General features: G+C 45.7%; 1 protein-coding gene across 1 annotated transcript in view; it reads left to right on the top strand.

Annotated features, from left to right (window-relative positions):
* LOC144792209 (putative cation-transporting ATPase 13A4) overlaps nt 1-13,229 on the top strand; it is a 325,411-nt gene that overhangs the window by 202,188 nt on the left and 109,994 nt on the right. The window contains exon 16 of the mRNA XM_078667110.1: nt 1,484-1,640. Within this exon, the coding sequence (XP_078523236.1) occupies nt 1,484-1,640 (157 nt within the window). The remainder of the gene's footprint in view (nt 1-1,483; nt 1,641-13,229) is intronic.

The following is a 13,229-nucleotide window of genomic DNA, read 5'->3' as shown; positions in this document are numbered from 1 at the left end:
GTGTTGAGGAGGATGCATCTGAGGAAATTGGGTTCTTTGGTAGGTGGTTTGGCGGGCCAGATGCTGGTGAAGCAGCAGTCCTGGCAGGAGAAGGGTCCATGGGTGCGTTTCTTGGCGGCTAGGCAGCAGGTGGGTGATCGTCCGGTGTTGAGTGCGTGGAGGGTGCTGGAGTCGTAGCAGATGCTGGTGTCGTGGCGCTTGTGGGGCCAGGTGTCCTGGCACTGGGCACAGTCCAGGCATGGACGGGGGCAGACAGGCTTTCCTTAGGCGCGTCATTGACGCGCCAGTGGCACGTCCGCTGCGCGCGTCCTCTGCGTGGCTGCTGCGCAGCCTCCATATGTGGGGATGTGGGAGGGAGGAGCAGCTGAGAGGCGGGAGCGGGGTGGTGATTGGGATTGCAAGGGGCGGGGCTGCAGGGGACGCAGCAGCGGGAAGAGCGAGGGGGGAGCAGGCGGGGTTTACGGAAGGCAAAAGCGGGCACCGGGGAGAAATAAGACGAAACAACAGTGCAAACTGTGGAATAAAGGAACAGGCAAGACAACAGTGCAGGATGCCGCAATAAAAACCAGCACAGACTCTGCGTCACCGTCCAAACAAGCAGAGACTCTAGGTCATCTCTACAACCAGCAGAGACTCTAGGTTGCCTTTACAACCAGTAGAGTCTCTGGGTCACCTCCACAACCAGCAGAGACTCCGGGTCACCATCCAAACAAGCAGAGACTCTAGGTCACCTCCACAACCAGCAGAGCCTCTGGGTCACCTCCACGACCAGCGAAGACTATAGGTCACATCCACAAGTAGCAGGCGCTCTCGGTCACTTCGCAACCAGCAGAGACTCTAGGTCACCTCCATAACCAGCAGAGAATCTAGGTCACCTCTACAACCAGAAGAAACACTGAGTCACCCCCAAAACCAGCAGCGACTCTGGGACACCTTAACAACCGGCAGAAATTTGGGGTCACTTCCACAACCAGCACCACTGCCACAACCAGCACAGACTCTGGTCCACCTTTACAACCAGCAGAGAGTCTAGCTAGTCTCCACAACCAGCACTCTAGGCCACATCCACAATTAGCAGAGACTATGTGCCACCTCCACAAACAGCAGAGTCGCTGAGTCACCTCCAGAACCAGCAAAGATTCTGGGTCACCTCCACAACCAGCATATACTCTGAGTCGGACCCATAACCAACAGAGACTCTGGCTCACCACTGCAACCAGTAGAGACTCTGGGTTATCACCAAAACCAACAAACATTCTGGGTCACCTCTACAACCACCAGAGACTCTAGGTCACCCCCAGTACTCATAATTGGGTGTGGCTCCAAGTCGTCACCTGGGACATTTGTGCTATGACATATGATGCCTCCATTATGCTACATGTGTCCTGAACAGCTCATAGTGCCCTCAAACATTGTGAAATAGAGGAAAAGTTAATCTAACTGTTCAAATTCATGCTGACGTAATTTTCTGCTTCATCCTTAGGTTCCTGTCGAAGGCCTCGCCATCGTGCACCAGTTCCCATTTTCCTCAGGCCTACAGAGGATGTCGGTTGTCACAGAGGTAGTTGAAAGCGACCAGTGTCTGGTCTTCATGAAAGGAGCACCAGAGAAGGTGATCAGCTTCTGCAGACCTGAGACAGGTATTCAGAGACACAAAGTAAAAACAGCTCACCACTGAGCATTTACAACATTAGGAAATCTTGTAGGGTTCCCTTGTCCCTTCTCCATAAGTAGGCATGAGGACCCCCAGTGAGCATCTCGTAAATTTCCAGAACTCTATTGTGACTTGCAATATTCTCATTATAGAGATTTGGGAATATTCAAAATCTTATAATATGTAACCCATAGTTAATTCTACACAGAAATGAGGGGGTATTGAAAATGAAATCTGCCCTCCAGCATGTTTACAGTTGGGGAACAGCATTATAAATAGCAAGAAATGAAAGACAAACTGTATGTAAAAATAGTATTGTGGGAAGATAACATCTTGGCAACATATTACCTTATGGGCCCAAAACACCATTAAGTTACAGTTTAGTATGAGCATTGGCAAAGGCAACAGTTCTATTTTATTTTTTATTTTATTTTATCTTAGTGTTTTATAGAGCGCGAACTTGACCCGTGAGGGTATCAGAGCACTTTACAAGATATACCAAGGTGTGCAAACAAAGTTCAAGGTGCAGAAATATACAGAACTGTACAAAGGGGTGGCGAGGGGCAGGGGTGTAGGGAACATAGGGGATACTGAGGATACAAAGCTAAGATTGCAAACATATTTAAAGTCGGTAAAAAAGAGTTGGAGATCTGGGAAAGGAACAATAGTCTTAGAAACATCAGATTTGTGGTCAGGCATGGCAGGCATTATGCAAGGAATTTACCCATGAGGAAGGTTTTTGCCTCCTTCTTGAAACGTGCTAGAGAAGAGATTCTTCGGATGGCGGGTGGGGAAGAGTTCCAGATTCTAGGTGCTGCCCCGGTGAATGCCCTATTATAGGTTCTTTTTTTCTGAAAAAGGTGGGTTGGAGTACGAGGTTTCTGGCGGACCGGGAGTTCCTGCTTCCTCCAGATATCACTAGTTTTTGTGCCAGATAAGCAGGGGAGTTTGAGTAAAGAACCTTGTGTGTGATGCATGCCAGTTTCAGCTGGTTTCTGGCCTCTAGGGGGAGCCAGTTCAGTGCTTTCATATGTGGAGAGACGTGGTCGAATTTCTTGGTGCCAGTGAGTTGTCTGGCAGCTGCGTTGAGGCAAGCTTTTAAGGGTGCTAGGGAGATCTTGGGTAGACCAGTGAGGGTGTTATTTTATGTTATGTTATTTGCACTTGTAGAGCACGCGATTACCCTTGGGTGTCCTGGCGCTAAGCACTGGTTACCTGAGGAAGCTGAGAGAAGTACTACTGCAGGAAGATCCATGTCTTCAGGCCCTTGAGAAATGAGAGAAGATCCGGGGCAGTCTTAAGAGAAAAGGGAAGCTCATTCCAAGCTCTCGAGGCACAGAGAGTAAAATTCCTGCCCCCCCAGTTTACTTTTCTTGACATGAGGACTTGCACTTGTTAAGCACTGGTAGATCGTAATGTTCTACCCGAAACATACCAGTGGAACTTTTGCTTAAGAAACTCAGGACCAAGTCAATTAATGGCCTTGAAGACAATGCAGAGTGTCTTGAAGCGAGCTCTTTGTTTTATCGGAAGCCAGTGTAGCTTCTTAAGCTCTCCTTTCACAGCGACAAATTTGGATGTTCCGGACAGCAGCCTGGCTGCTGCGTTTTTGTATGTTCAGATATAGGCTATTACAATATTCCAAGCGTGATGTTATAAGGGCCATGACTACTGTCTTGAGATTGCTCTCAGTCAAGAAGATCTTGATTTTTCTTATGATTCTAAGAATCATGAAACAAGCTGAGGTCACCATGCTTACTGGATCACCCATGGTGAGTTTGTTGTCCACTAATACCCCCAGGTTTTTGGTCTTCCTGGTGGGTACAGGGCAAGAGACCAGGTCTACCGGCCATCAATCCGGTGTCCACCCCTGATTATTCCCATACTTTAGGACCTCAGTCTTGCTGGAATTAAGTTTTAAGCAATTGGAGGACATCCAACAGGATATTGCGCTCATGCAATCATGGAACCGGTCCTCAGTTTCTTTCTCACCCCCCACTAGTCAACGACAACACTGTTTGTGTGTCATCAGTGTAGGAGGGGAGCTGGAAGCCAAAGGATCTAATAACTCCTGCCAGTGGTGCCACGTATATATTAAAAAGCATTGGGCTAAGAGAAGAGCCCTGTGGCACCCCACAAGGGAGTGTAAATGGTTTAGAGGAATTACCATTCAGAGCAACCATATTCCAGTCTGGAGATGACTAGTGCTTGCACTGCCATTTTTAAGTCAGGAGCCTCAATGAAAGGTTTCAGCTTCCAAAGGTAGCTTAAATGGAATCTAGCTGCTTTAGCCATTCAGTTGATGTGGTCCTGCATGTTCAAGTTACAGTCTAGGATTATGCCTAGGGATTTGGCAGAGTCCACAATGGTCGGTGGGCAGTTTAGGGCTGCGATGGCCGTGATCCGCATCTGAATCTCGGGGTTAGATTTATAGGGGGAGATTAGGAGAAATTTGGGGGGTTTTTGCATTTAGTTTTAGTTGGTTAGCGGCTAGCTATTGGACAGTCAATTTCAGGGTCTCGTTTAGGGAAAGGATTTCCTCAGGCGAAGAGATATTGATGTATATTTGGGTATCGTCTGCGTACATGTGGTAGGAGATATTGGCGGTATGAAGAACTTTGGTGAGAGGCTCAAGGTAAAGATTAAAGAGGGTGGGGGATAGGGTTGAGCCTTGGGGAACTCCAACCGTGACCCGGGTGGGAGCTGATAGGTTGCCGTTGATGAGGAATCTCTGGCATCGATTATGGAGGAAGGACCTGAACCATTCTAGGACCGAACCATCCAGACCCATACTGAGATAAAGGCGTTCGAGAGGTTTATCGTCGTTGACCGTGTCGAAGGCGGAGGAAAGATCTAAGAGGATTAGAAGGCAGGTCTTGCCTTGGTCTAGGGCTTGGAGGGCATCGTCCACAATGTGGAGCATAGTGTTTTCAGTGCTATGCCCTGGTCTGAACCCAGATTGGCAATCATCAAGTAGGTGGAAGTTATTGATGTGCTGACTTGGTTCTTGCTGTATATATTTCTCAAGTACTTTGGCTAGTAGCGGGATATTGGAGATGGGTCTGAAATTGCCGGGGAGGATGGATCCAGAGATGGTTTTTTTAAAATAGGGAGGACTTGGTCAGCTTTCAAGTGGTCCGGAATCGCTCCCTGTTGTAGAGAGGTGTTTATTATTGCAGTCCAGCAAGGAACAATGGATTGAGAGATAGCTGTGAGGCAGTTGGAAGGAAGCGGGTCATTACGTGATTGTTAGGTTTTAGGGTGGAGAGGATTTTGGAGATGGAGTCTTCGTCATAATATTCGAAGTCAGACCAACGGGCTTGGTTTTTAGGAGAGGCCAGAGGGGGTGGAGCAGAGAAAGGGGGTGGGTCCGGAAGGGGTTGTGAATTGGAGGCAGTACTGAGTTCAATTCCTAAAGTCGTGGATTTATCAGCGAATAAAGGTGAGAATTCCTATGACGATATTAGAGATTTGGGGGATTATTTTGGTGTTTTAGCCAGTTTGTTGGATTGGTGTTTGACCAGTTCAAAGAGTTTACGGGGTCTATTCTTGGCGTTGCCCAGTTCAGATCTGAAATATTATTTTTTTTAATTGAGGATGTGCTTGTTGTAGGAGTTTCTTGTCTGGCGGAGAAGTTTAAGATGAGTCGGAGATGGGTGTTGTCTCCAGATTCTGTGGATTGTCGTAGGGACCTTCTCACCATGTTGAGGAACCAGTGAACCAGGGGTACCTGTCTTTGACTTGTGTTCTTTTGAGCCTCAGAGGGGCAAGGTCGTCCAGAATGATTGATATAGTTGACGAGTAATGTTCATTTAGGTCGCTGACCGAGGGTATGTGCGGACTGGGGGGGGGGTCAGATTTGTAGCAAGCCTCCAGTTCCATAAGGTCGAGGTTTTTAGTGTCTCTGGTCCATCGTTTTGGGATCACCGGTTGCGGTGTCTTAGTCTTGCGGGACCCAGGTAAAATGAAGGAGATGGAGTGGTGGTCAGACCAGTCACAAGGGTCCATGGAGATGAGCTTGACTGAGGATTCCTTAGAAATGATCCAGTCAAGGACGGCCCCTTTTGAGTGAGTTGGCTGAGAGCAGGCTTGAGTTAGGGCTTGGTCAGTTAGGAGGTCTTTGATGGCATTGACATGGGGATCTTTAGTGTCATTCCAATGCAGGTTGAAATCACCCAGGAAAATCTCTTTGGCGTTGGAGGAAATCTTAGTTGTGATGATTTCCTAGAGGTGATCGGTAAAAAAGTCGTTAGATCCTGGAGGGTAGTAGAAGATGTGTAAGTTGCAGAGATGTAGTGAACTGCTAAAAATGGAGAGAGCGAGGTATTCAAATGCGTCAGAGGTGTCCGCCGGGAGTTCAGTGACAAGGAGGGTGAATCAGTAGATGCAGGCAATGCCTCCTAAGTTGGAGCTTCTCTCCAGTCTGGCGATATTGTAGTTGGGAGGGACTAATAGGTCCAGGCAAGGGGAGGAGTATTCATTGAGCCAAGATTCTGTTAGTATAGCTAGGTCGAAGTTTTTGTTTAGGATGAGGTCAGCAATCTCAGCAGCATGCTTGACTGCTGAACGGCAGTTCTCGGCTGAGCTTGAAGATTTGGTGCCAGCATATGCCATAGAAATGAAAAGGAAAAAAATTAAATATACTGCCACCTAAAAGTGAACCCTGTTTGATTGCAATTACAAGTTCAACCTTCAAACAATTTACAGATACAACGATTAAACAGGAATGAAAATAATATCACCAATCTAATGGAGACATGCCGCTCATTGCTATCTCCGCCAGTAGAAGCTCGAGACACAGTAAAGGCTTGGGAGTACTTCAGAGTCAGCATCAACAAAAGATACCAAAACAGGTACAGAGGACATAAAACAACAAGAAACAGAGGAGGGAAGAGTATATGCCAAAAATGCGTGCAATAAAAACACGGCTGAACACACACCTAAGGTCATTTCGAAAAAAGGACCCCCAACTGTCACAACTCTCATAACAATAGAAAATGTTTAAAAAGAGCTAGAACGCGGGCAGCCAAGCAAATATATAAGGAAAACATGAGACCATCATACTCCACGCCAGTAAGCTGCAAAATCCTAAGCAGTTTTGGGCAAAAAAAATCTCATGCTTAACGGCAAACATCGGCGGTTCAACTCGGACATGACAGATCAAACTTGGAGCGCCCACATCAACGCAACATGCAACACCACACTGGACATGCGCACAGATGGCATAACTGGCATTTCAACAGAGCTAAAACAGACTCTCAGTTCCAGAACAACACCTGAAGGCGGGAGTCCCAGCAAGCAACAAGGTTCATCTCACACCCTCAGTTTGTTATCAGTGGAAGCCTCAGCCGCGGCCTCAATAAAGCCATTCCAAATCAAACCACAAATTACAAATAGAGAAACCTATAATGAAAGCAGTAAGCTAGCCATTCTGGAGCAAAGAGAAGAAACAGACCAGATAACTCCAAAGCAGTATCCGAGGACAATAAACCACTTGAGAGCGGACGGGGCTCCCGGACCAAATGGCCTACCAAACGCTTTATTTAAGGCAAGATCCTACCATTTGGTCCAGCTTCTTATCCCCCATGTTCTGCAACAGCTTAAGGACCGGGAATATTTCTGACTCCTTGAGGGGCAGCATCATTCAACCGATTCATAAAACAGGGACACGCTCAGACCCAAACAACTATAGGTTAATAACCCTAATAGACGTTGAGGCCAAGATCTATGCATCTAACCTACTGGCAGACCTGGAGACTTGGGTCACAAGCAAAAATCTGATCCCAAAGACACAAACAGGATTCCGGGCCGGCATGGTAACCCTAACAAACTTATCAGCACTAACTCTTCTAGCTAAGAAAGCAATTGACAACTCTAACACCCTATATACATGCTTTTTAGACCTCAAAGCAGCATTTGATAAAGTGCCAAGAGCCAAACTATGGGGCAAAATGAAAGCTTGGGGTGCCCCCCCCTAACCTATTGGGAGCAATCATCAACTTATATTCGCATACCTGGGTCCAAATAAAAAAAGGGGACGGTCAGCGCTTAACAAAGAAATCTCCAACAATAAATGGGCTAAAGCAAGGATGTGTGCTGGCTCCTAGCCTATCCAACATCTTTACTGGCGACCTAGAGAGCAACCTATACGCAATCCAGGGTGACCCACCGAAATTGGGAAAAACAACTATAGCGAGCCTGCAATATGCAGACGATATCGTGCTTCTCTCTCAAACTCCACTTGGCTTACAACGGTCGATTTCACAACTTGCGCAGTATATCTAAAACGCACATTTAACAATAAACCTCAAAAAATCTAACGCCCTATGCTTCTCCAGCACTCGTAAAAAACAACCAAAATTTGTTTGGAGGATAAATTCTTGTACTCTAAACCAGGTGGATGAATATAAATATTTGGGCGTCCTACTAGATCTCCAATTAAACTATAAACATCATTTAGACCTCGGGAAAACAAAATCAAAACTACAATTTGCTTTCAAAACTATATAAGAAAAACTAAGTGGAAGCTCAGCCAGTCACTTACTAAATGTTGTAGCAGCAAGATGTCTGCCCTCAATCACTCGGAAATGATGGACACCAAGGACTCTAAAATGCTAAATTTCGCCCAATAAAGATTGTTAAAAAACTGTTCTTAATTCCGCGCCATATTTCCCAAGCGCAAATACACCTGGAATATGGATTAACAAACCAGAAACAGGCCAGACAAGGGGTCCTGGCCAAATATTACTGGCGAATGAGGGCCTCTGAAGACAACACGCTAGCCCATCACTGTTGGGAAGAGGTCGAAGGCAGACCAATTCCACATGTAAGACTCTTAAGCAAGCGATTCTATCACTAAACCTGGAAGAAGCTACGCATTCACCAATGTCATACCTTGCTTTTAAACAAATTACTAACAAAGCCATCAAACAAGCATCGTTGCAAATAGATAAAGCATTAGTGGCTGGCAAAGTCATGCCTGGATTGTGGTGCCAACATATAAACAACTGAAACAACAATCCTATTTACAAGAATGCTTCAGGGATCACTATAAGAGGAAACACCTTACTGAGATTGGGGTGGTTTCCGATCAAAGACCTTACCCCAAAATGGTTACGGACTTGGCCATCTTTGGATTGTCACCTCTGTGACAAGGGATAAGAGTCGCTATTACACCTATTATGTATTTGCCCGGCCTTACACAATCTAAGGAAAATCCTCCTGAGGCCAACCCTAAGAGAAACACAAGTCAGGACCTGCAGGGCGGCCGTGATAAAATGCCTCAGTGGGTCTTCGATACAACTTTCCTGCAAAACAATAAAATTCCGACATTTGCAGCTCAAGAGCTCAAAAAAAGGCAGCAGCAAAACACGACCTGGGACATATGGACACTTTGCAGCCGGACCCAGATCTTCCTTGATGCACTTTACAGCCCACTTTCCTCCCTCTTCCCTTTTATTCTAAGATACTGCAAGCACTTAACCACTTCACTGCGGCGGCTATTCCGCCGCAGTGCTAAGGGGGTGGGGCAGCCGCGCGGCAGCCGCAAGCTGGTGACGGAACCGCTCCGTCACCAGCCGCGGTTGAGCTGTGCTCGTGACGGAGCGGTTCCGTCACGGCCCCGCCCGCTCAATAGAACGCGCCGCGCAGGCACGCTGAGCGGGCCGTGTCGGAACCGCTCCGTCATCAGCACAGAGCGACCGCAGCTGATGAGGGAGGGGGACAGACACTTTTAATAAAAAACAAGTCCTAACGTGTGCTGCATCCTTGTTATAACAATCATTTGCTGACCCCAATCTTCTAATGAGAGGGCCATTGCCTTATAAAGTGCTACTCCTGTTTATAATCATCTTGCACATTTAAGAGGGCTCTCCCTGTTTTTACTCATCATGTGCATTTGTGCGATTCGGCCCAACATACGGCGGCATGTTTTATTCAATATGTTGTTGTTTACCACATGGTGGTATTGTCCACCCTTTTACGATTTTAACAAATCAAATACAAGTATTTTTTCTTTCTAATTTACAGACACAGCTGTTTTACTAGTGATGCTTTAAATAACACACCTCACAACTGTACAATGCATTTTATTTTAAGTATTTTTGAAGGAGGCAAGGTTAGCTCCCTACACATGCAGCACTCAAATCACAGGCAGTTGCACAACTACAATGTCACTTAAAAACCATAAAAAGGAGGTAGAAAAAAAAATAACATCTAACTGGGCATCTGAGGTGCATGAAAAATAGATATACAAATTGTCACTGAAGATGAAGGATATATTTTAAAGTGAGTGTTCCGTCACTAAAAGAGGAGGCATGTAGTGGGTAAGATGGGCTGACCCATTACCCCATGCTCTATGCTCTAAATATGATTGACAGTTCAAAACACCAATAGAAAAAGTCCACTGGCCAAACCACACTCTACATATCATGTAGAAGTTCAAATTGTAATAACAAAAAAAGGACCTTTGCGATAATTGCAACACTGGAGCACAAACCTTCACAGAAAACTCAACTCCTTTCTGTTGCAATGCAATGTCTAAGAGGTTTCAAATTCCCTCTAAATAAACAGGTCTCCATCATACGTGACAGAGTCCGGAAATCATGAATTACCTCAAAGGTGGGGATTCAGAGAAAGGATTGCTGAAGGGCAAGGTATGTATCACAACATATGGTGATGTCATGAGGCTCTAGGGAAGAGCTACAGGTCAATGGAGGTACAGGACAGACTGAAAAAGACCATTTACAGTACAATATGGGGGTGCGCTTACATTAGACCCACCTAGTAGGAGCATTCAAGTGATATCTTCAAAGCAAGGGATGCAACCTATGAACCAAGCAGACATATTCCTCCACCCTAGAGCCGGGTTACTCATAGTACGGCCCACAGGCCGCCAGCGGCCCGGCAGGCCTTTATTGGCCGCCACGGACCTTGCCTTGCCGTTTCTACATTCCCAGTGAGGCCGTCAGTAACCACAGATGACGGCAGGAGCATACATACTGAATACATATTAAATAGGTATTCACTACGTGTGCTCCTGTGGCCATCTTCTGTGTTTACTGCCGGCCTCTGTGACGTCAGGGCACAGTCTGAAAGCTTCCCAAAAGGACCTTTAAAAGTCTGTTGTAAGCGTTTTCACAGCTGACTTTTAAAAGGGCCTTTTGGGAAGCTTCCTGTTTGGAAAGAGACAGATAGAGATAGAGACAGAGACAGAAACAGATAGAGACAGAGACAGATAGAGATAGAGACAGAGACAGAAACAGATAGAGACAGAGACAGATAGAGACAGAGACAGAAACAGATAGAGACAGAGACAGATAGAGACAGAAACAGATAGAGACAGAAACAGATAGAGACAGAGACAGATAGAGACAGAAACAGATAGAGACAGAGACAGATAGAGACAGAGACAGATAGAGACAGAGAGAGATAGAGACAGAAACAGAAACAGATAGAGACAGAGACAGAAACAGATAGAGACAGAGGCAGAAACAGATAGAGACAGAGACAGACAGAGAGAGAGACAGATAGAGACAGATAGAGACAGAGACAGAAACAGATAGAGACAGAGACAGAAACAGATAGAGACAGAGACAGACAGAGACAGAGACAGATAGAGACAGATAGAGACAGAGACAGAAACAGATAGAGACAGAGACAGACAGAGACAGAGACAGATAGAGACAGATAGAGACAGAGACAGAAACAGATAGAGACAGAGACAGACAGAGACAGAGACAGATAGAGACAGAGGCAGATAGAGACAGAAACAGATAGAGACAGAGACAGAAACAGATAGAGACAGAGACAGACAGAGACAGAGACAGAGACAGATAGAGACAGACAGAGACAGATAGAGACAGAGACAGAAACAGATAGAGACAGAGACAGACAGAGACAGAGACAGATAGAGACAGAGACAGATAGAGACAGAAACAGATAGAGACAGAGACAGATAGAGACAGAAACAGACAGAGACAGAAACAGATAGAGACAGAGACAGACACCGATAGAGACAGAGACCGACAGAGACAGAAACAGATAGAGACAGAGACAGACAGAGACAGATAGAGACAGAGACAGACAGAGACAGATAGAGACAGAGACAGATAGAGACAGAAACAGATAGAGACAGAGACAGAAACAGATAGAGACAGAGACAGACAGAGACAGAAACAGATAGAGACAGAGACAGACAGAGACAGATAGAGACAGAGACAGAGACAGAAACAGACAGAGACAGAGACAGACAGAGACAGAGACAGATAGAGACAGAGACAGATAGAGACAGAAACAGATAGAGACAGAGACAGAAACAGACGGAGACAGAGACAGATAGAGACAGGGACAGATAGAGACAGGGACAGATAGAGACAGAGACAGATAGAGACAGAAACAGATATAGACAGAAACAGATAGAGACAGAGACAGAAACAGATAGAGACAGAGACAGAAACAGACAGAGACAGAGACAGACAGAGACAGAGACAGATAGAGACAGAGACAGATAGAGACAGAAACAGATAGAGACAGAGACAAAACAGACTGAGACAGAGACAGATAGAGACAGGGACAGATAGAGACAGAGACAGATAGAGACAGAAACAGATATAGACAGAAACAGATAGAGACAGAGACAGATAGAGACAGAGACAGATAGAGACAGAGACAGATAGAGACAGAGACAGAAACAGATAGAGACAGAGACAGATAGAGACAGAAACAGAAACAGATAGAGACAGAGACAGAAACAGATAGAGACAGAGGCAGAAACAGATAGAGACAGAGACAGAGACAGATAGAGACAGAGACAGAAACAGATAGAGACAGAGACAGACAGAGACAGATAGAGTCAGAGACAGAAACAGATAGAGACAGAGACAGACAGAGACAGAGACAGATAGAGACAGAGACAGATAGAGACAGAAACAGATAGAGACAGAGACAGAAACAGATAGAGACAGAGACAGACAGAGACAGATAGAGACAGAGACAGATAGAGACAGAAACAGATAGAGACAGAGACAGAAACAGATAGAGACAGAGACAGATAGAGACAGGGACAGATAGAGACAGAGACAGATAGAGACAGAAACAGATATAGACAGAAACAGATAGAGACAGAGACAGAAACAGATAGAGACAGAGACAGACAGAGACAGAGACAGATAGAGACAGAGACAGATAGAGACAGAAACAGATAGAGACAGAGACAGAAACAGACAGAGACAGAGACAGACAGAGACAGAGACAGATAGAGACAGAGACAGATAGAGACAGAAACAGATAGAGACAGAGACAGAAACAGACGGAGACAGAGACAGATAGAGACAGGGACAGATAGAGACAGGGACAGATAGAGACAGAGACAGATAGAGACAGAGACAGATAGAGACAGAGACAGATAGAGACAGAAACAGATATAGACAGAAACAGATAGAGACAGAGACAGAAACAGATAGAGACAGAGACAGAAACAGACAGAGACAGAGACAGACAGAGACAGAGACAGATAGAGACAGAGACAGATAGAGACAGAAACAGATAGAGACAGAGACAGAAACAGACAGAGACA

This window comes from Lissotriton helveticus, chromosome 11, assembly GCF_964261635.1.
Source record: "Lissotriton helveticus chromosome 11, aLisHel1.1, whole genome shotgun sequence".
Classification (NCBI taxonomy): Eukaryota; Metazoa; Chordata; class Amphibia; order Caudata; family Salamandridae; genus Lissotriton; species Lissotriton helveticus.
This window is presented reverse-complemented; position numbering and strand designations above follow the sequence as displayed.